The sequence below is a fragment of the Gopherus evgoodei genome, chromosome 1 (genome assembly GCF_007399415.2).
Source record: "Gopherus evgoodei ecotype Sinaloan lineage chromosome 1, rGopEvg1_v1.p, whole genome shotgun sequence".
Taxonomy (NCBI): domain Eukaryota; kingdom Metazoa; phylum Chordata; order Testudines; family Testudinidae; genus Gopherus; species Gopherus evgoodei.
The window spans coordinates 268,857,393-268,880,005 of record NC_044322.1 but is presented as its reverse complement, the minus strand read 5'-3'; the positions used below and the strand labels follow the sequence as shown (position 1 = coordinate 268,880,005).

The 22,613-nt window shown below is 50.0% G+C and overlaps 1 protein-coding gene across 1 annotated transcript; it reads right to left on the bottom strand.

Annotated features, from left to right (window-relative positions):
• Window positions 1–3,631: 3,631 nt before the first annotated feature.
• LOC115642155 (neutrophil cytosol factor 4-like) lies at window positions 3,632–21,495 on the bottom strand. Its single transcript, XM_030545593.1, has 10 exons — window positions 21,269–21,495; window positions 17,556–17,640; window positions 16,061–16,214; window positions 15,670–15,740; window positions 14,956–15,083; window positions 13,887–13,944; window positions 10,329–10,427; window positions 7,271–7,401; window positions 7,094–7,159; window positions 3,632–4,140 (listed from the first exon to the last, which is right to left on the bottom strand). The coding sequence occupies exons 1-10, from the start codon at window positions 21,298–21,300 to the stop codon at window positions 3,906–3,908; spliced, it is 1,059 nt and encodes a 352-aa protein (XP_030401453.1). The 5' UTR covers window positions 21,301–21,495; the 3' UTR covers window positions 3,632–3,905.
• Window positions 21,496–22,613: the final 1,118 nt, after the last annotated feature.

Sequence of the window (22,613 nt, the reverse complement as noted above, 5' to 3'; positions counted from 1 at the left end):
GTGATCAGTGCACTGCTCACTGGTGATACTCTCCGAGACGTTACTCAGTGATAGTGGCATCTCAGTTCCTGTGTGTGGCTGATTACATCAGGCAGAGGTGGCAAATATAACTGGTGTGAATGATAAACCTTGACACATCCTCCACACGCCCATCTGGAAACGTCAATGGTGGACTTGCAGCCCCTGGTCTCCCTGGCTCCCTGGAAACACCAGCCCCAAACCCTGAGCCATTCCTCCCTGATCTCTCCTTCTGGAAATGGGCTTGCCTCAATGCCCTTGATTTCCCAATCTGGAAATGGAGGTACATGATGGGTTGGGTCCCCTTGGGACTGTCATCTGATGTGCTGACACTACCTCTGAGCCCATTTGCCCTGCTAGCTTGGGACTCCAGAACCCTGCCTTGTTGAGCCAGATACGCTAATCTGCTGCAACACAAACCCAGGGTCCAACCCTTGCCCCCCAAACTGCAGCCTTACTTGATAACGGCTTAGCAAGTGCTCCTGTCTCTAGCACCCAGACACCCAGCTCCCAGTGGGATCCAAACCCCTAATAAATCCACTTTACTCTGTATAAAGCTTATACAGGGTAAACTCATAAATTGTCTACCCTCTATAACCCTGATAGAAAGATATGCACAGCTGTTTGCTCCCCCAGGTATTAATTGCTTACAAACAATATGTGCTTTAATAGAGTTAAATGTAAATGTGTACATCTGGTAACAAAGACTGCAGCCATACTTATGGGATGGGCAACTCTCTCCTGGGAAGCAGTGACTCTGAAAAAGATTTGTCATGGAGGGTCATGCTGCTTAATCAGTTGAACATGCGCTCCCAATGTGATGCAGGGCCCAGAAGGGCTAATTCAAATCTTGGATGCATAAACAGGGACAGGGGAATCTTGGGTAGAAGTAGAGAGGTTATTTTTACCTCTGTATTTGGCACTGCTATGACCACTGCTGGAATACTGTATCCAGTTCCAGTGACCACAATTCGAGGATGTTGATAAATTGGAGAGGGTTCAGAGAAGAGCCATGAGAATGATTAAAGGACTAGAAAACATGCATGATCGTGACAGACTTAAGGAGCTCAAACTTTTTTGCTTAACGAAGAGACGGTTAAGGGGTGACTTGTCTATAAGTACCTACATGGGCAAAAGATATTTAATAATGGGCTCTTCAATCTAGCAGAGAAAGGGATAATACAATCCAATGGCAGGTTGAAACCAGACAAATTCAAACTGGAAATAAGGCATACATTTTTGACAATCAGGGTAATTAAGCACTGAAACAATTTACTGAGGGTCATGGTGGATTCTCCATCACTGACAATTTTTCAACCAGGATTGGATGTTTTTTCCAAAAATCTATTCTAGGAACCATTTTGGGGAAGTTCTCTGGCCTGTGCTATACAGAAGGTCAGATTAGATTATCACAATGGTCCCTTCTGGCCTTGGAATCTATGAATCTATAACTGCTAAAATACTATGATTTGCTGCTTGTGGAAGATGTTAACATCAAGCTGGTGCTTTGGTGAAGATCTGAGCGGTTTCTTGTAAGGTATGAATTGTGTCAAACAAAGAGAACCCTGTTCTTTCCGGTTCCTCTATTGCAAGGAAAAAATATTGGCTCAGAGCTGTAACCAGTGATCACACCTGACAAAAATCAGCTCTCAGTCCATCGGTCAGCTCCATTACTGATTGATTTAGATGTGTCACCTACCAGGAGGGATTCTTGCATCTCACTTGTTTAGGGTATCATGTGACATGGCTGATGAGGGGAAGAAAGGGCAGTTCTGGGAGTATATTTCTATTTTTTCTGCTATGTTAATCGGACATTGCCAGGCCTGCATTGTGCAGTGCAATTCTTCTTTTGGATATTTTAAGTTCTGATAAACTCATTAGTTTTAGACATGAGAAAAGTGAATTTGTTGCTCTTGAAAGGAAGGGGCCGACAGCACTGCCTCAGGCTGACCAGAGTGGAGATAGGTGCCATCCAAGCATTCCCAGCCCAACTCATTCCTGACTTGCTAATCCAGTCCCAGGCCTTGCGCGAATAGAGAAGGCCACATATTCCAGTCTGTGCTGTGGTTTTGTTACGTGTCTATGTAGGCATTAGAACAAGACCATTAAAAACCCCATGTATTAACTCTGCCCCTGCACCAAGATGCCTGGATATGTATCAACTCACTGTGCCCCCGAGCTGCCCTGTTTTCTGTATCCCATATAATCTCTGTGAGTCTGATCCCAGTGCCCAATGAGGTCAATAGGAGTCTTTCTACTGAGTTCCTTGTGTTTTGCATGAGGCCCAATTAGTGATGCAAACAGATCTGAACCATGTCATCTTGGCACAGTGCCAGGCCAGTGGGCCCAAATCTTCCATTCTTTGAAACCCCCCAAGATCCCTAGCACTAACTTTGGGTGGTTCCGCACCCCCCCTCCCCACTTGCAGCCTTGCTCCTCAGAGCTATTCATATTGTCATTGTTATTTTGTATTGCGGTAGCGCCTAAAGAGAGCCCCATTGGCCTTGGTGCTGTATATACGCATACAATGTCTTGCTACTTGGCTGGCGATGGCACGCTGCATACTGAGATCTGTTCACTCTGTGCTGAAGCAGGAGGAAGCCCAATAGGAGATCTCTGTAAACTGCACTTTGGCCTCCCTTTTTAGTCACAGAGCAATTTTTTCTCCTCCACACCATGTACCTTGGAACAGCAGAACCTGTCACAGTTAATTATTGAGCGTGGGAGATAATCCTCCCATAGTTACCCCTGATTACATTTTAATGTCTTCTACTTGCAAACCTCTGGCATTCCTCTGCAGTCAGCTCATTCTGACCTAATCCCACTGACAGATAGTGGGGAAACAGCCCTAATTCATGCCCATAATCAGTTCACATCTGCGGGCAAAATAATCAATAGTTCCAAGACTGGAGGTGGGGCTGGGGCAACTGAGGAAAGAGAAAGTCCCTCTCCCCTTGCAAACTTTGTGGCAAGTAGGTGATCTGTGTAGGGCAAGCAGGAAGAAACAAACACTAGAAGCCCCTGGGTTCCCTGAGGAGCCACATCAGACAGGAAAGCCATGTGCAGATCCTAAACAACCATTGCACCCTCTAGCCAGTGGACAGTGTTACTGTGTGATGCCCTCTCACCAGCCATGGTTCATCTCCTCCCTTCTGAGGGATTCATTCCCACTTGGATTTACTATCTGCGGAGTGGACCTGGACATCAGAGAACACAACCCCTGATATGTTGGCATCTTCATGCCCACAGAGAGACGTTGCTATGGGAGATGGGGCTTAGACAAGCAGGAACAGGTTGTCATAAAAGCCCCTAAAATTATCCTCCTCACTGTAGGGTGACCCAGCAGCATGGTGAATCCCAAGGGCCATTTGAGGTCCCCCTGCAGCCTTCCCATTCCCTTTGGAGGTGCTCAGTGCTCACTCAGTGCTAAAGGCATTAGACAGAGCTCTGCTTTATTCCATGACCAGTTCCAGTCAGCCCCATGACAACAGTTGGAGTTTCTGCTGCGCTCTACCCAGATTTCATGCTGGGGCGCTCAGCCCGTAAAGGCATAGTTCACAATAGCACATCTTCTCTTCCCAGCCAGAACAACACTTCAAACCCAACACTGACACACAGTTACAATTATTTATATCCAGCTTACTAGCTACATTTACTAACAATGTCCAATTAGTCTTTGAGGTGCCTGGGCTTGCAGGGCTCCCCTGACACCTCAGCACTTCTGTTCTCAGGCAGCAGTAGGTCCACTTGTTCTGGTTGTTCCATGTCCCAGGGCACCAGTATCTAACCTGCTGTGATTGTTGCCTGTCTCAAGCCTTGTTAAAAGAAACAGTCAGTACAGTGGATGGAGGGGTGCAGCCACCAGTGGAAACAGCTCCCTGTGGCAGTCACTGTCCTTTCACTGCTAGTGCCTGACTAGTGCCTCCTCCTGGGCTGGTGTTGTAGACACTGAGGTCATGCTGGTGGGTGATGTGCAACTTCCAGGGGAAAAAATGCTTCTCGGAGGGCCGTCTCCTGCCCTCAGACACCATGAGTTCGACATCCTGGTCAGAGACCAGACGGATCAGGTCACCCTCAGAGTCCCGGTAATTCAGAACAATGTCATCACGGTCAAACTCTCTCCTAGGAGAGGAAAAATGGATTCAAACAATGCCAGGAAGATATTGCATGTTGGTGTACAAGAGGCAGCAGCCCTCTAAGGAGAACTCTAAAGAATGGCAGCACACCCAATTTTTTGAAGATATTTAACCCTTCCCAAGCCAATGAGAGGTGTCAGATTCTTAACAACAAGACTTTGCACTATCAGCTGTCCCCATACCACGTTGTGTATTAACACTATACAGATATGAAGCTGAGGGCCAGGGTCTCTTTGCCCTTCACTCGAATGCTGGCCTCTGTGGGTACATCTCCAGTAGGCCATTACTTATTGAAAATGGTTGCCAGCAATGCATATCACTAACGCAGGGGAGGGGAAACTTTTTGGCCCAAGGGCCATATCTGGGTATGGAAATTGTATGGTGGGCCATGAACGCTCACAAATTGGGGGTTGGGGTGCAAGAGGGAGTAAGGGGGTAAGAACTTCAGCTAGGAGGTACGGGTTCTGGGGTGGGGCTGGGAATGAGGGGTTGGGGGTGCAGGAGGGTGCGCTGGGCTGGGACAGAGGGATTTGGAGGGTGGGCGAGGGATCCAGGCAGGGGTTGGGGCACAGGAGAGGGTCTGGGGTTCAGGCTCTGGGCGGCGCTTACCCCAAGCACCTCCCAGAAGCAGCGGCATGTCCTTTCTCCGGCTCCTATGCAGAGGCGCGACCAGGTGGCTCTGCGCACTGCCCCATCCACAGGTGCTGCACCTGCCCCTGCAGCTCCCATTGGCCACAGTTGCCAACCAATGGGAGCTGCGGGGGCAGTGCGTGGAGCTCCCTGGCTGCCCCTACAAGTAGGAGGCGGAGGGGGGAAATGTCACTGCTTCCGGGAGCCGTGCGGAGCCCCAGCATGTGCGGAGCGGGGCAAGCCCCCAACCCCACTCCCTGGCTGGAGCAGGGCAAACCCCAGACCCCACTCCCTGGCTGGAGCTTGAGGGCCGAATTAAAATGTCTGAAGGGCCAGAAGCAGTCCCCGGACCGTAATTTGCCCACCCCTGCACTAGGGACATGCTATAGAGTTTGGCTGCTAATAGACAACAGTGTTTCAAACACCATTAAAGAAAGCCAGCTAAACTGCTAGGGACAGGTGAATATGCAATTGGAGCAGTTAGGAGGCAGAAGTAGTATTGCCCACTGAATATATCTGTAATTCCACTGTCATTCAAAATGAAGTTATAATGCTTCTTCTACTATCCCTTTCAAAGGTTGGACAAACATGTGGGGGATGCCACTCCAGCAGCTCCCAGATGAGTGGCCCAACAAAGAACTGCTCTACAATAAGTAAAACAGTTTATTGGTTTAATATTTGTTTCCAGTGTTGTTGTAGCCTCGTTGGTCCCAAGATATGAGAGAGACAAGGTGGGAGAGGTAATATTTTTTTTTGGACCAACTTCTGTTGGTGAGAGAGATGAGCTGTCAAGCCACACAGCATTCTCTCTCGGGTCTGTTGGTCTACTGGTTTAATAGTGTATTAAAACGATTTAAAACTGGTAAATTCATAAACAATTCCTTTCCCCCTTGTTTGTTTCCTTTACAAGTAGGGTGACCAGATGTCCCGACAAAATTGTGACTGTCCCAATATTTAGGCATTTGTCCCCATCAATCGGGACGCAATTTGTCCTGAAATTTCGCACGCCGGTGTTTTTTTGCTCCGCTGGCGGCACTCCTCTTTTTTTTTTTTTTTTGGTCCCGATATTTTCTTCTTCTCATCTGGTCACCCTATTTAGAAGAGTGGAAGAAAACTGGCCCCCTGTTTGATTTTTAATATTCCAAGTTTTAAAACTACAGTGAAGTTCTATTTCCTCCTATTGCCGTGTGTCCAGCTTGTTATTTGTGGTACTGTCCATCACAACAAGCCAGCTGATAGATGGCTCAGTGGCTCGCAGGCCTCCTAAAACCAGGTTGGAGAGAACAAGGTGAGCCAAAGGGAGGTGTTAGAGTGCAGAGAGGTCACTGTTCAATAGTGTTGTCAACTCTCAATTTTATCGCCAGTTTTTCTTAAAGCCCCAGCTCCTGGAGTCATTTGATTACACGAGGATCTCAGACCTCATGCTTGAGAAAATAATCTGAAAATGTGACCCTTCTCAAATGCCAGGAGGTAAATAAAAAAAACTCCAACATTTATGATTAAAGTCTCAAAATTCTCAAGCCAGTCTCATGATCTTGAGGGCCTGGACTCATTATTTCTATAAGCTTAGGGCTGGCAAGGTTAGGGTTGTGTGGGGAAAAGCACTGGTGGACTGAGATGGGAGAACCAGCCATGTCTATGTGACTGCAATGCCTGTGAGTTCCAGACACACTGGACTAGCAACAGTGGGCAGGGATGTTGGGGTAGATTCTGTTTGTTCAGTACCAAGCCCAATGGGGTCATGATCTATAAATAGGGTTCTAGGCACTACGACAATACAAATCATAAATAACAGGGTGGGACGAGACATTATCAAGACTTGCTCAGAGAAGGTGCACACTCAATGATGCTGGCAACACTTGGACCCAACATTTTGTGTGCATTGCAAATGTCTCCACGGGTGGTGGCAATGCCTTTTTTCTCCTGTGTAGATGAATGTCTAGGGTGGCTGGACAGAGGTGCCCCACATCCTAAGGGTGTCAGACAAGAGGACTGAGGCTGGGAGTGTGTCCTAGAGTCCCACAGCTAGAAGCAATGACGAGACTCTGCCCAGGCCCACTTGGCTTGGAAGCACGTGGGACCCAGTCATTGGGTCCATTCACAACAGACTAGGGACCACACAGAGTGGTACTGGGCCAAGTTGTGACAACTGCCAACTCTCCAGAATAATAGGGAAGAGTATGTCAGGCCCAGAACACTGGGATGGCTGGACCTTAACATAGCCAGGAGTGGGAGGAACTCAGGAAATATGCCTGGGAGTGAATCTCTGCATGCAATAGTGCATGCACCTCCATCTGCTTGTGTTGTACCTCATTAATGCCATGAGGTCCTTGAACAATGGGGTGCTGCTCAGATCCTCTTCCACTGATATGTCCCTAGAAGAGGGAAAAGACATCATCATCTCACATGATCAGAGCAGATCCCTGACTGGGCTGCAGGAGTCTGGGTATCTCTCCAGCAGTCATCTGAAAGCATCGTCTCATTACCTGATGATGCTGAGAGTGTCATCCTGGTAATAGCAGCGCAGCCAATTGATAGTGCCCTCCTCCAGGGGTAAGTCTTGAATGATCTTCACAAAAGCACATGGGAAGATTCCGGTGGAATCGTGGACGGTTCCCTGGGACAAGTGGAAGGAAGAGAATGACAAAGAGGGCACTATTTTTGCTACATGTGATCTGCTGTGGAAATATAAGTCGTTTCCATGGAGATGACCACCAGAATTCCCCAGATATGGTCATGTAAGAACAGCCATACTGAATCATACTAATGGCCCATCTAGCCCAGTATCCTGTCTCTGACAGTGCCCAGCGACAGATCTTTCAGAGGGCATGAAGAGAACAGGGTAATTATTGAGAGATTCATCCTCTGTCATTGACTGTCAACTTATGGCAGTCAGAGGTTTAGGGACACTCAGAGCACAGGGTTGCATCCCTGACCATCTTGGCTAACAGCCCTTGATGGACCTATCCTCCATGAACTTATCTAGTTCTTTTCTGAACCTAGTTGTACTTTTGGCCTTCCCAACATAAGAACATAAGAACATAACAACGGCCGTACCGGGTCAGACCAAAGGTCCATCTAGCCCAGTGTTTGTCTACCAACAGTAGCCAATGCCAGGTGTCCCAGAGGGAGTGAACCTAACAGGCAATGATCAGGTGATCTCTCTCCTGCCATCCATCTCCATCCTCTGATGAACAGAGGCTAGGGACACCATTCTTTACCCATTCTGGCTAATAGCCATTTATGGACTTAGCCACCATGAATTTATCCAGTTCCCTTTTAAACATTGTTATAGTCCTAGCCTTCACAACCTCCTCAGGAAAGGAGTTCCACAAGTTGACTGTGCGCTGTGTGAAGAAGAACTTCCTTTTATTTGTTTTAAACCTGCTACCTATTAATTTCATTTGGTGACCCCTAGTTCTTGTATTGTGGAAATAAGTAAATAACTTTTCCTTATCCACTTTCTCCATATCACTCATGATTTTATATACCTCTATCATATCCCCCCTTAGTCTCCTCTTTTCCAAGCTGAAGAGGCCTAGCCTCTTTAATCTTTTCTTGTATGGGACCCTCTCCAAATCCCTAATCATTTTAGTTGCCCTTTTCTGAACCTTTTCTAGTGTAGAATATCTTTTTTGAGGTGAGGAGACCACATCTGTATGCAGTATTCGAGATGTGGGCGTACCATGGATTTATATAAGGGTAATAATATGTTCTCAGTCTTATTCTCTATCCCCTTTTTAATGATTCCTAACATCCTGTTTGCTTTTTTGACTGCCTCTGCACACTGTGTGGACATCTTCAGAGAACTATCCACAATGACGCCAAGATCTTTTTCCTGACTCGTTGTAGCTAAATTAGCCCCCATCATATTGTATGTATAGTTGGGTTATTTTTTCCAGTGTGCATCACTTTACATTTATCCACATTTACATTTCATTTGCCCTCGCAGTGAGTTGACTGCGCGCTGTGTGAAGAAGTACTTCCTTTTGTTTTAAACCTGCTGCCTATTAATTTCATTGGATGACACCCCCCCCACCCAGTTCTTATGTTCTGCGAAGGGGTAACTAACACTTCCCTATGCATTTTCTCCACATCTTTTAAGATTTTATAGGCCTCAGCCATACCATCTCTTAAACATCGCTTTAGTCTAATCTCTCTTCATTTTTGTTGCCTTCCCCTGTACCCTTTCCATTTCTAATATATCTTTTTTGAGATGGGTTGACCAGAACTGCCTACAGTATTCCAGGTGTGGGCATATAATGGATTTATATAATATCATTATGATATTTTCTGTCTTATTATCTGTCTCTTTACTAGTGGTTCCTAACATTCGGTAGCTTTTTTGACTGCTGCTGCACACTGAGCAGATGTTTTTGAAGAACTATAAATAATGACTCCTATGATCTCTTTCTTGAGTGGTAACAGCTAATTTAGACCTTACCATTTTGGTATGTATAGTTAGGATTATATTTTCCAATGTGCCTTGCTTTGCATTTATCAACACTGAATTTCATCTGCTAACTTGTCTCCCAGTCACATAGTTCTGTGAAATCCCTTTGTAACTTCACAGTCAGCTTTGGACTTAACTATCTTGAGTAGTTTTGTATCATCTGCAAACTTTACCACCTCACTGTTTTACCCACTTTTCCAAATCATTTATGAATATGTTGAACATCACTGGTCACAGCAGAGATCCTTGGAGGACCCAGATATTTACCTCTTTCCACTGTGAAAGCTGACCATTTATTCCTATCCTTTGTTTCCTATCTTTTAACCAATTATTAATCCATGAGAGGACTTTCCCTCATTATCCTATGGCTGTTTACTTTGCTTAAGAGCCTTTGATATAGGACCATGTCCAAGGCTTTCTGAGAGTCCAAGTACACTATATCAACATAATGAGATGAGTGCAGTGGAAGTGACCTGATGTTGTACCTGGAACAGGAATATTGGATTGGGTGGTTGGCTACAGACGGACTGGGGCAGTGTATGATATACAAACATCAGATACTTCCCCATGAAGGCTGTCCTCTTATAGAAAGCAGAGATACCATATCAGCAGATATCCTGCATGCTCCCGCAGCCCATTTTCATTACCTCCCCATAGTGTCCAAGTCCCCCCAAAACAGGGCAGTGCAGGTAGGGCTGGAGGGCAGCGTGTCACAAGTAATGCAAACACAAGTGATCACATCTGAACAGGAGTTTCCTTCTCTTTTCTGTGGCCTGTGTGTGTGTGTTCTACTCACCTCTACGTACTCTAGCGTGCACTATAGGCAAAGAGAGTACAAGTGAAACACAAGCGCCAGAGGAGAGGAAACCTAAAATTCAAACAGAGCCTAGAAAGAAAGGACCCTGGAATATGGAGATAGAAGCTTAATCCCAGATCCTCAAAATTATTTAGACTACTAATTTCCATTGAAATCACTGGAAGTTGGGAGTCTAAATACCTTTGAGGATCTGGGCCTTGGTCTCTCATGGACTAACGTTAGATGTACCCTGACAGCTCAGAAACTCACATAGACCCAGTAACCTCGGTCTCACCTCTAGCCAATCTTTGTTGATCCTGCTGAGTAGATAGATCAAGTCTCCCTTTTTGAAGTTCAGCTCCAGTGTACTGGTTCCAAGAAAGTCAAACAATGCCTGGGGGAAATGATCACCATTTCAGTGATAAATTCAGATTACAGAACTCTGCTTTCCTGCTTTTTCTGTCCGGCATATTCACAGGAAAAGGTTATTTCCCTGTAACTCACATTCTTGGGAGTATATTGCCTAATAGATCCTTGCTATTGAGATGCACACTGAGAGCTGGAGCAATCAGGAAAGCAGGGAGAGTTGGAGCAGCATGCACTTCCCATCACAGATCCAAATGTTTGTGCAAGGTCATATAGAGAACTAGAGCCCCAAGCCTCTCAGAACCTTTCTGCTATTCAAATAACAAATAAAGACTGAGAGGTCAGAAGATGGTGGTTCTCATAAAGAAGGATAGACACCGGAATCCCCTCTCACTAGTGACCAATATAAATAGCTCTTTAAACAGGCTTTTTATAAACTACATAAACTATAGTAACTATTAATGAAAAAAAGGGTACAGATGCAATGGAGAATGATTGATCCAAGAGCTGCTGTCTTCAGCAGTTGAAAAGGATCTCAGAGCAACTAAGCCCATAGTTTCTAATAGCCTTGCACTGAACATTCAGATCTTCCAGAGGGCAAAACCGTGGCCCAAACAATTTCTGCTTTTGAGACAATTCCGAGCTGCTAGTGCCCAGGGATGGAAGTGTGCATTCCCAGAGCAGGGCAGTTCAAAGGCAAAGTCTCGCTAGAACCCCTCTGTTGCAGAATACGTTCTGGGTAAACCTTTCCATGGCATTTCCCCTTGGCTGCAGCCTCCTTTCCTTTGTGTAAGGGGACTTACTAAAACTCAGTGGAAGTGTTTTTGTTGGCTAGCTCCCAGTACCAAAAGAAAGGGGAAGGGTTGATGGGAAATCAGGACCCTGAAACTGACAGTGCTCAGGAACAATGGAGAGAGGCCAGTGCTCCAGGTCAGCCTGATTGACAGAGCAGGCAGGCTAATCAGGGAGTCAGGAAGCCAAGAGGCCCTGCAGGCCAGACTTGGATGGAGATTGTAACCCCGACGGGGCGGGAGCAATGCCGGGAAGAAAGGTCCTGACAACTAGAGCCTGAGTGCATGTGGCCACCGCTAGAGCAAGTGTCCGACTTTCAGCATCCCTGCAGCACAACCAGGGCCTGAGAAGGAGGCCTGGGACTTGTGAGGAAGAGACTGAACTTCCCTGACATCCAGAGACGCTGGTTGTGACGTCCCCGTGCCATAGAGCAGGGTGACGGGTTTTCCTTTAACCTTTTCCATTTTTCCTTATTTTTTTAAATTGATTGCTGTTTAATCAATTGTATTTGCTTTGAATGTATGTAATGATCAGTGGGTCAGGGAAGTGTCCAGTGCAGAGAGAACACCCTGGAGTGGGGACACCCTAGCCCCTGCCCTAAGTGACTATGACAAGGTAGGGGGTTGAGCCCCCCAGGAATCCTGGGCTCAGCCTTGTTGGGGTTACAAGGACTCTGCCACACAGGAGAGTGGAAGGGGAGCCCTCGAGGTCAGGCAGGGAGCAAGGACTCAGATCCTTTCACTAGCCCACTTCACAAGCGTAGTATGTAAGCCAGGAAAGTTCCCCACAATAGCAGGACCATTCCCCCACTTACATAATATTTAGGGCCTCTTGACTGTGGGCATCTCCCTGCACTGGGTCTGCTGCCCAGGGTCCCTCCTTGCTCTCCCCAGCTGCTCACTGCACTCGGCTCCAGACTGCTCCAGCTCCAGCTCCCTGGGCTGCTTCTCTGGCCCCTCTGGCTCTTGTTGCTACTGCTCTGCTCCCAGGACAGGTCTTCTCTGTGGGCTGTTTCTGTGACTCTGCTCCCAGCACTGACCTGCTTCCTGGGCTGCTTTTCTGGCCCCTCTGGCTGACACAGCTCTGCTCCCAGCAGCTCAGCTTGAGCCCCTGCTTTTTCCTTAGCTCGGCCCCACTCCGTCTGACCCAGGCAGTTCCAGCTCAGATGGAAGACCAGATCCGCTCCCCAGGCCTCTTCACTCCCTGATTAACCTGCCCGCTCTGTCAATCAGGCTGACCTGGAGCATTGGCCTCTCTCCATTGTTCCTGGGGACTGTCAGTCTCAGGGTCCTGATTTCCCATCAACCCTTCCCCTTTTGGTACTGGGAGCTAGCCGACCAGAACATCCCCACTGAGTTTTAGTAAGGGGACAATAGTCCCCTTACATTTGTCTTAGAGAAGCAAGAGGATACCAACATATTCCACCCTGGGGCCCCAAAAAAGAAGCTTAGTGTTTCTCTTAAGAAGGGCCTCCCAAACCAGCTTCAGAGTGCAAGTATCTTGTGTCTTGACAGAGGGAAATAATCACTTCAGCTCAGGAAAACTCTGAGCCGCCTCTGCTTGTTCAAACAGGAAAGTACAGGCTTCTAGCTGCATGCCCTGGAGAGAGCCAACTTCCTGTTAGTGACAGAAAGGAATACAGTCAGCCTTACAAATACCCAACAGGAGCTGGGGCTGAGGAAGGAGTGTCAACTCTTCTTTCCCAAAGCCAGGAAAGATTCTTTTTAAATCAGCCAGAAACATCCAAATCGCCATCAAATGGCAGAGTCAAAATCTTGTATCAAACAAGTTTTTTACCCAATTAAAAGGGGCGGGGGCAGGAACTTGCCATCCCCTTTGTTCTTCTCCTTCTTTTCCCTTTGCTCTTCCTATTTTCCATGTATCTTCCTAGATTTTGAGTGTATCTTTCCCAGTGCCCAACTTTTTCCTAGGACTATGAACTCTTTAAGTGTTCCCCCTTTCATGAGGTTTCAGTTTATTGAAAGGCTCTCTTTTCTCCCAACCTCCTCTCTCCTCATGAAATGTCTTGTCTTATTCAGCCTTGTCCCATCTACTTCTACCTTCCGTGTTTTATCTCTCTCCCTCCTTTCCCCCACTCTTTCATGTTCTCCCCCCCCACACACACACACAATTTCCATTTGTAAGAGCTTCCCCTTCTCAGCTTAGGACTTGAGGACTGGATTTTCCTCACTCTTCTAGTCCTGGTGATGAGAATGCCGCAGGCCCTGATTCAGAGCATTTAAGCACGTGCTTATCTTACAGAAAGTAATGGGACTTAAGTACATACTTCAGGCTAAGCATATGCTTAAGTGCTTTGCTGAATCAGAGCCTGAGAGTGAGTCTGTGGGTGACCCCCTCTAAATGAGGAAAAGTGGGCAGTGAGTTCTCTATGTTCTGTCATTTCTGAGATTCAGCTCATATTGATCCTTCAATAAGACCCTCCTGTTATTCAACTGGGAGGGGGAGTCAGTCTCTATATATCTTCAGTCCTCTGCTTCACCTCATACTGGTCTCTCCTACTCTTCCCCTCTCCCGCACTGGAGTGAGAAGAATTTCCTATCTATGCTTATTCCATTTTCCCTCCTCCCCCAACATATGAACCTCTCCCAAGAAGGACACAGATGTAATAAGAGAGATCCCTGAGTGGAAAAGCAGCTTTGTTTACAACCTGCTACTTGCTGCACAGGGTACTCACCTCAGCCCGTGGGGCTGCCATGCGGTCAAAACCAGGCGCCTGGTGCGCAATGCTTTTGCTGCAAAGGAAGGAGACAACGGGAAGGTAAACACCCCTTTCTAGTGGTAAGAAAAGCAGCTGAATAGCACAGTCTTTGCTTCCTCACCCTCTAGAAGGCAGGTGATCCAAGTCACAAGTCACTTTACAAAGCACCAGAGTATCTGTGCACCAACTGCGAGTCAAGCAAATAGATGCGGACACAACTACATTAAGCCCAGGGTTCTCAGCTCTGGTGTGTTGCAGTAGCAAACACTCCCTGGCAAAGCCCTCTGCTGAGCACAGAGGGGAATTCAAACCATGTACTCAGAATCTTAGACCTCCCTTACCAACCCCGCTCTGGAGGAATTCCTCCCTCCCACTGCTCAGAGCGGGGAAGTCAGACTTGCCCTGGGGACTCTGGGGGGCTAGTTAGTTCCCTTGGAAAAATCTCAGCCTTAAGGATTGTGTTAATTCAATCCAGGCCTTCACACACACATGCTGCTGGTTGAGAGGGGAATTCAATCTCCTTTGTTCTATGCAGCACAGCTCTCCTGTGGGATCCCAGTGCTGCTCTGGAGGATAGGCCCCTGCTCAGGTGAGGCATGGGGACCAACTGAGTCTCCACATTCATTTAAGATCTGATCCAACTGCTATTGAGGTCAATGGCAAAACTCCCATTGACTTCAGCAGTGCAGGATCAAGCTCCCAACCCTGGCCTGCCCACACCACACACAGCTCCCTACAGAGATCACTGGTACAGAGTCACTAGCGCAATGAGTAGGGCACCATTTGAAAACAGTGCCGATGGCCTTTCAGCATTTCCCTTGCCTTAGACAGAATGCAGCCTGTATACTGCAGGGTTTTTAGTTACTGGGGGTGGGAACAGTCCAGTTTATATGGCACAGACAAGCAGTAGGGCAGGACTTGACTGACTTATTTGGGGGACACGCTGGGATTCTCCAATTCCCTCTCCCCAAAGGGCGGTGGAGACAAGGGGCTGGGCACCCTCCCTTCGAGCAGGGACCCAGGAGGAAACACATCAGAGGCTTACACTCGGCGAGTGCGTGGGCGAAGCCGCCGCAGCCCCTTCGGCACCTGCTCGCAGTCAAACTCCGACTGGTAGAAAAACAGTCGTAAGTCTTCATCCATCAGCACCCAGCTGGGCAGGCAGAGCAGCTTCTGTGTCAGGGGAGGCAAGGGGGCAGAGTAACAGCAATGGTAGAGATCCACCCTGTATGTTACCTGGGTAATGGAAACACCTCTCCAATCTACCGACACACAGAGGAGGTGCATCACTGTCAGAAATCTCCCTGCTAAGTGGGACAGGGTTGAGCAGCCTCTGGTTTTGCCTCTATTCACTGCTGGCCTTGGCTAATGTGTTGCCAGTGTGCCTTATTTACTCCAGGGACATTCACCCTCTTCCTGTCATCCCCAAACCCGGGAATCACAGAGATCTCTGTGGGGAGAGGGCAGAGCTGGGCAGCGGAAGGCTCCCCATTATGCCTATCAGACCATCAGCTGCTGCAGGCCCCAGTCAGCCACTCATTTAATACAGGGCCCATAATCAACCTGCACACGAAGGAGTTCTCTCCCCAGTGTTATGGTGCCTCGGGAAAGTAGGGTGTCCCAGGGTGAACGCCATAAAGAGAGCCAAGTACCCCCTGCTGGGGTGGACATAGCTATCCAAGATGGTTTCAAATGGGACCTATCCAAAGCATTGACTCTGTATGCCCACAGCAACCTCAGCTCTAAGCTGAAGCTTTACCTTCATGTAAATATTGAGGATAGGGATCCGGCTCTCCGCAATCTCCTTTTTTGCACCAACATAAACTTTTCCTGGAAAGCACAAAACCAACAAACCAAAAGAGTTACCAAACAGAAAATAGGAAGGAAGCAACATGCCAGTAACATCCAGGACAAGAAATACAGGAGAAAGGATTTCCAGCTTTCTACATGTCAGTGTCCCCTGCTGGAGGAGATCCCTCCGCCACTGCACCTGCACTGATCTCTACAACACCCATTGCTGGGAACTGGTTCTCACAGCCAGCACTCCGGCATCCTTCCCTACAATGAGCTCCATTAGGAGAAGCTTGGATTGGAATATCTACTAAGGATGTCTGGGAGCAGACACGGGGCTGCGTTCGACAACAGCCTACCTGGCAACACGGGGAGGGTGAAGGCAAAGGTATTGCTTTTGTTCTCTGCCCCATATCTCTCCTCTAGCTTGCTATGCAGGGCATAGAACTGGCGGTACCGGCGGAAGATCAAGTATCTGCCACCTCCTTTTGTCTTCACCTCAATGACAAACACCTGAAGGGGAAGAGGGAGTGAGGGTCACATGCATACCTAATAAGATCAACAGAGTGCAAGTGAGGCACACAGCAGGTGCATATAGCCCGCCGTCCACTGCCTGGGCTGTTTTCTCAGGAGGCTGAAGTTGAAGGTAAGCCTTCTGTTAAGAACCTGGCATTTTGGGTGCTATAAAATAATAACCACGCCAGGCTGATTTTGCCTGTGTCCCCAGGTTTCCCATGGATCACGTCACTGTGACTGTTTCCTACCACACCATCATGCGAACAGCAAACCTGGGAGGATTTGAGGCATTAGATAATGCTAACAATAAAACTTTACTCTCCTATAACACCTTCCATCAGAGAGCAGGACACCACTTTATGACTGCCACTTGACAGATGAGGAAATTAATGCCCCAGGAGATTAAAGATAATATTTTCAAGCTTGGGTTCCTTGGATATCTTAAATCCACATTTAGGCCCCTAATTTAAGGTCCTGGTTTTCAGAGGTCGCAAGCACCCATAACTCTCGCTGACTTGACACGCACAAGTTTGAACATTCTGGCCTAGGAGCCTTGTCCATGGTCATGCAGCAAGTCAGTGACAGAGTTAGAAACAGTGCCCAGATTTTCTGACTCCAGGTCCCCTGCTCCAACCACCATACAGTACTCTCGCCGATTTCCCAAACAGATTGGTTTGCTGTGATTAATGGACGGCCTGATTTCCAAGCATTGAACTCTGTGCCAAGTGGCACCCAGACACTGCCAGCAGACTTAAGCAGATAGCAGCCAAGATTTATTGCAACTGAGTCTAAACCGTGCAGTCCCTCAGTGAGAGATCGGTGGTCAATACCTCTGGCAAGAGGAGCCTACCCTGCAGAGGGCACACTGAGCAGGCCTCACTCACTCTTCGCACATCTCACACCCCTCATTCCCTCCCATTCTCCTCCCTGGTGCTCCAGTGATTCACTGTCCAGATCTGACATCCTCTTCTGTGGAGGAGGGAGCTTCCTAATTTGCATGTGCCAAGATGGGCTATTCCCTGTCAGATTCTCTATCCCCCTATCCCCATTGAATCTCCTAAACAAGGCTATGGAAAGACTTAGGAAACAGGCAGTGTCAAAGAGCCCATCAATGTCAGACCACACCCACAGGTACTTGGATTGTCAGAGTGCACCCATGACAGACACCTCTCCATTCCAGAGGAAGGCAGGCCCCACCCAACAACATGGAGACCGGAAGGCTGTATAGGCAGCAGGCCCCGCCTAGCGGCATCAGGCCAAGCAGGTTGCATCCTATTTCCCTGACCCAATGCTGAGCCAGTCACACCTGTGAGCACAAGGAGAGAGTCTCTCTCTTACATAGTAACTGGTGAAGCCGCTCTTCTCTTGGGTATCTGCAATGTTAGCGGAGACAGGCACCTCATTTGGAAGCTGGTCAAAGTCACTGAAAGGCAAGAGAAAAAAAAAGCTGGGTTACTACAGCTGGTGTTGGCCACTGGCACAAGCGAACTAATGGCTCCATGTAACCTCTGCAACTCCTGGGCTGGTCCTATCACCCTCGCAGGCAGTAAAGCCAGGGTAGGGAGGCAACATCTTGCTGCCAGGCACCAGACAGCAACAGAAGCAAGAAGAAGGCAACTCATGCCCTGATTTCCCTCTTTCTGGAAGCCTGGGGCCCCACAAACGGCAAGGATGACTGTATAGACCTCTGAGATCTGATTTTCAGGGGCACTGAATACGTACAACTCCAACAGAAATCAGTGAGAGCTCTGGGTATGCAGTGAGTCTGAAAATCAGCCCCCGTGCTCTAAGGTCCAGCCACACCAGCAGGTCTACACACCAAAGGGTCTGGCTTAGCGCACTTTTGCTGGCAGATAACATTGTCCCGGGGCACATTCTTGACCATCCTACAGTGTCTAGAAAACTTGCTGTAAGGGGACTGTTGGCCTCTTTCTGAAACTTAGTGGGGTTTTTGGTTGGCCTTCTCCCAGGATCATAAGAAAGGGGAAAGGCTAATGAGAAATCAAGACCCTGAGATTCACAGTCCTCAGGACCAATGGGGAGAGGCCAGTGCTCCAGGTCAGCCTGATTGATGAGGCAAGCAAGCCAATGAGAGAGTCAAGAGCATGGGGTCCTGTCCTTCTCAGTGTGAGCTGGAGCGGCCTGTCCAGAAGGGCAGAGCTAAGGAGAGAGCAGCAGCCAGAGCCTGAGAGGGGTTAGAGGAGCAGCCCGGGGAGCTGAGCTGGAGGCAGAGCAGTAGCAGAGCTGGGGCTGGGGCTGGGGCTGGAGCTGGAGCTGAGGCAGAGTGGTGGAGCTGGAGCTGAGGCTGGAGCAGTCCAGAGCCGGGTGCAGTGAGCAGCTGGGGAAGAATGAGGGGGATCCTAGGCAGCAGGCCCAATGCAGGGAGAAACCCTCAGCCAAGAGACTCTGCAGGCCAGACTTGAAGAGGGATCATAACCCTGACAAGGGGGGCTGATGCTGAGAAGAAGGGTCCTGCTGCCTAGAGCCTGAGTGCATGTGGCCACCACCAGAGCAAGTATCCAACCCGCAGCATCCCTGTAGCACAGCCAGAGCCTGAGGAGGAGCCTGGGACGTGTGAGGAACAGACTGAACTTCCCTTACATTCCAGAGACAGTGTTTGTGATGTCCCCATGCCACAGAGCGGGGTGACAGGTTTTTCTTTAACCTTTCCCAATTCTTACTAATTTTTTTAATTGATTGCTGTTTAATAAATTGTATTTGCTTTGAACGATATGCAATGGTCAGTGGGTCAGGGAAGCATCCAGAGCAGAAAGAGCACCCCAGAGTGGGGACACCCTAGCCCCCCATGTATCTTGGGCCCAGCCTTGTTGGGGTTACGAGGACTCTGCCACATGGGAGAGCGGAAGGGGAGCCCTTGAGGTCAGGCAGGCCTCTGGATAAAGGGAGTGGGAGTGAGGACTCAGATCCTTCTGCTAGCTAAGTCCACTGGGGTAATGTATAAGCCAGGAAAGTTCCTCACAATAGCGGGACCATTCCTCCCCTTACATTAGGATAATAATTATAGACCAGTCTGCCTTGGCCTAAGGTGAGCACAGGCACCTATCTCACTTCTGTCTGTATACACAAATAGTAATGGGCTCACAGGTCTGACCAGACCATTTTCACCTTCTTTTCAGGCCCTTCTCTGCCCAACCCCCTTGATAAAAACAGAGAAGTGCAAATTCATTTGCCTCAGTCACATGCCACAACGTGAGAGCTCTCTGTGTGTTAATCCTGAAGTAAAAGTGCTGGAGAAGGAAGTGGAGGAGCAGTGGGAATGGGGAAAAGGTGGTTTCCAGTTCTAGCAAATGGAATATTTTCCCACTCCGCAAAGACTATAGAAGGGGCATCAGTTCACCGTTCCGCCATCAGACCCCAGAACAAGGGGCCTCTGGCAGTGGAGAGTCCACTCAGAAGGGCGTTATAGTGGTGGAAGTTGCCCACAATCCCTTGCTCTGCTGGAGTTACTCAGCACCACTCCAAACTTGGGAGGCGCCACCACTTGCTGTTAAACCAGCCACGGGATGTGCCGAAGCCAGGGCCAGTGCAACCATTTAGGCGGACTAGGCGGTTGCCTAGAGCGCTGAGATTTGGGGGTGCCAAAAAGTGCCCCCCAATTTTTTTTAAATGGTTGAGCAGCCGCTGCTGCTGGGACAGAGAGGGAGTCTGAGCTGCCAGCGGCAGCCGGCAGCCTAGGCGGTCCCCCGGGTCAGGGCGCCCCCGCGGCAGCCCGCAGCCCAGGGTGTTCCCCGGGTCAGGGCGCCGCCGTGGCAGCCGGCAGCCCAGGGGGTCCTCCCGGTCAGGGCGCTGCCACAGCAGCTGGCAGCCCAGGGAGTCCCCTGGGTCAGCACGCCGTTGCCTGCAGCCCAGGGCTTCCTCTGGGTCAGCGCGCCAGCAGGGCCACCCAGAGAGGGGGGCAAGAGGGGCAATTTTCCCCAGGCCCCGCAGGGGCCCCCACGAGAGTTTTTCGAGGCCCCTGGAGCGGGGTCCTTCACTCGCTCTGGGAGCCCCGGAAAACTCTCGCAGGGCCCGGGCCCCTGGAGCTTCTTCTGCTCCCGGTCCTCGCTGGCGGGGGGTCTTTCCGCTCCGGGGCAGAAGGACCCCCCGCCGGTGAAGTACCGCCGAAGCAGGACCTGCTGCCGACATGCAGCCCGGTCTTCGGCAGTAATTCGGCGGCGGGGGGCCCTTCTGCTCTGGGACCAGTCGCCAAAGGGCTCCGGAGACCCGCGGCGGGGGCCCTCCGCCACAGAATTACCGCTGAAGATCCAGCTGCACTTCGGCAGCTGGTCCCGCTTCGGCGGCAATTCGGCGGTGGGGGGGCCCCGCGGTGGGTCTCTGGGGCACTTCGGTGGCGGGTCCCGGAGCGTAAGGGCCCCCCGCCACCGAATTACCGCCAAAGTGGGGCCCCCCCGCTGCCGAAGACCCCAGGCCCCCGGAATCCTCTGGGCAGCCCTGGCGTGCTGCTGGCAACCCAGGGAGGTCTCCTGGGTCAGCACGCCGCTGCCAGCAGCTGCCAGCCCAGGGGTTCCACTGCACAGTCCTGCTTGGAGAGGATGCGGAGCAGAGGTGAGCTGGGGTGGGGAGGTACCGCAGGGCTCCTCAGGCCAGGGGGTGGGGAGCTGCCACGGGGGCGGGCGGCACACTTCAGGGCAGGGGAGGGTGGGGAGCTGCTGCAGGGCTGGGGGGGGCGCAAGGTGGAAGTGTTGCCTAGGGCGCAAAACTTCCTTGCACCGGCCCTGGCCGAAGCTGTCCCAGCCTGCCTTTGCTGTGGAGCCCCAGCTGCAGTTTAAAGTTGTCTCCCCTGGTGGAACTGCAGGGAGGACAAAGAGGCAAATACCCGCTGCCCTCCCTGGATGGGGAGCCTTTCATGGGGCCCCTGATAGCACCAGGGGGGCTATTCCTATTTAAAAACTGAGGGCTCCTGCACGCACAAAGGAAGCCGAATGTTTTGGTGGCTGCAGCCACACCCAGGCAGTGTCTCTTCAAAGAGGCCTGTGTTCAAGCAAAAGGGAAGGAGCAGAGTGGTAACGCAGTGTGTCTGGGGAACTCACCTCTTGTCTCGCAGCTGACGGGGAAGAGACATCCTTTCAGCTCCTTGGGGTCCAGGTAAGCCACAGAAGGGACCAGCCCTTTCTCTCCTCTAGTGGACTGGAAGCAAACAGGGCCCCACTCCTCTGGCTCGTTAGTCTGGATGTACTGGGAACCCTCTGCAGGGCCTCAGGGATCTCACTCTGAATACATCAGTGTTAGCCTCTCGTTTCCCGCCCCCACCAGATTGAGGAAGTGCTACCGAAAGAGAGCCCGTAAGCAGGGCAGCTTTGTGATTGCAGCATGTTTGGCGAAACTGCCCTCCCCGCCTCCCCATGTTAGAGAAGTGAAAGACAGACTGTCAAATGGGAACGATGAGCCTGACTCCCTATTGCCAGGTACCACACAGAAACTGCTGCCCCCGTGCAAAGGGACTGTCACAAGCTACCAGGCCGGTAGCGTTTCACACTGTCTTTGCACTGGTGTCCCTTCCTGCAGAGTGCAGAGCAATGGAGAATCAGGCCCAGTAAAAACACCAGGGCAAGGCTGACTGGCATCATGCAGAAATCTGGATCTCAGGGGTGGCAAAAAAGCAGTTCATCTCCCCACCTCCCCACTTGCCTCTCTGTATAATGACACGTATCACCCAGAGAACACAGTTGGGCCTAGGTTTTGTGCGGCTCTGTGTGAAATAATCCATGAGGGGTCTGTCCAGCTCCCTTTCCACTGATGTCCAAACTCCCACACATCCCTGTATCCACAGCACTCCTCCTCCCTGCCTGTGACCCCCTCAGGCTATAGAAAATCCCTCACCTCTGAGAGAGGCTCTGTGGCTCCTGGGGACTCTCCCTTATATGGCCAGGAGATGGAGCCAAAGTGCAGCTTTCCAAGCAAGGGTTGGAAGAGCTGTTACGAAATTCACCCCCTGTCACAGCCCTTGGGCGCCAGATTCAAACGGGATCATGGACAGGGAACCAGCCGGGATGGGGCCCGGGATGATGGGTCGATGGGAGTGAGAAGTGGGACCATTTAAAGGCCAGGGATTAATGCAGCTGCATAGGCCTAAAGCAGCAATTGCTGCTGAGACTCCTAGCCACAAGGATTCCTGTCACCCAAAGAGGACCCTGCCTCCCCTACCACTGTGCACACAAGGTGATGACATGCCACCTGTAGCGGGTGGGTTGGCAAAGCTTTAATGAGGAAAAGAGAAGGACGACAGTGTCATCTGCTAATGCTCCAGCAGCGTTGCACATAACCTGGCCCTTCTCCAATCGAATAGCTTCCTCACACAACGTCTCTGCCTCCCTGTGCGCTTGCCTTTCTGTTTCAATCCTGGTCTCTCCTCTGCCTCCAAATTCAGTACAAATT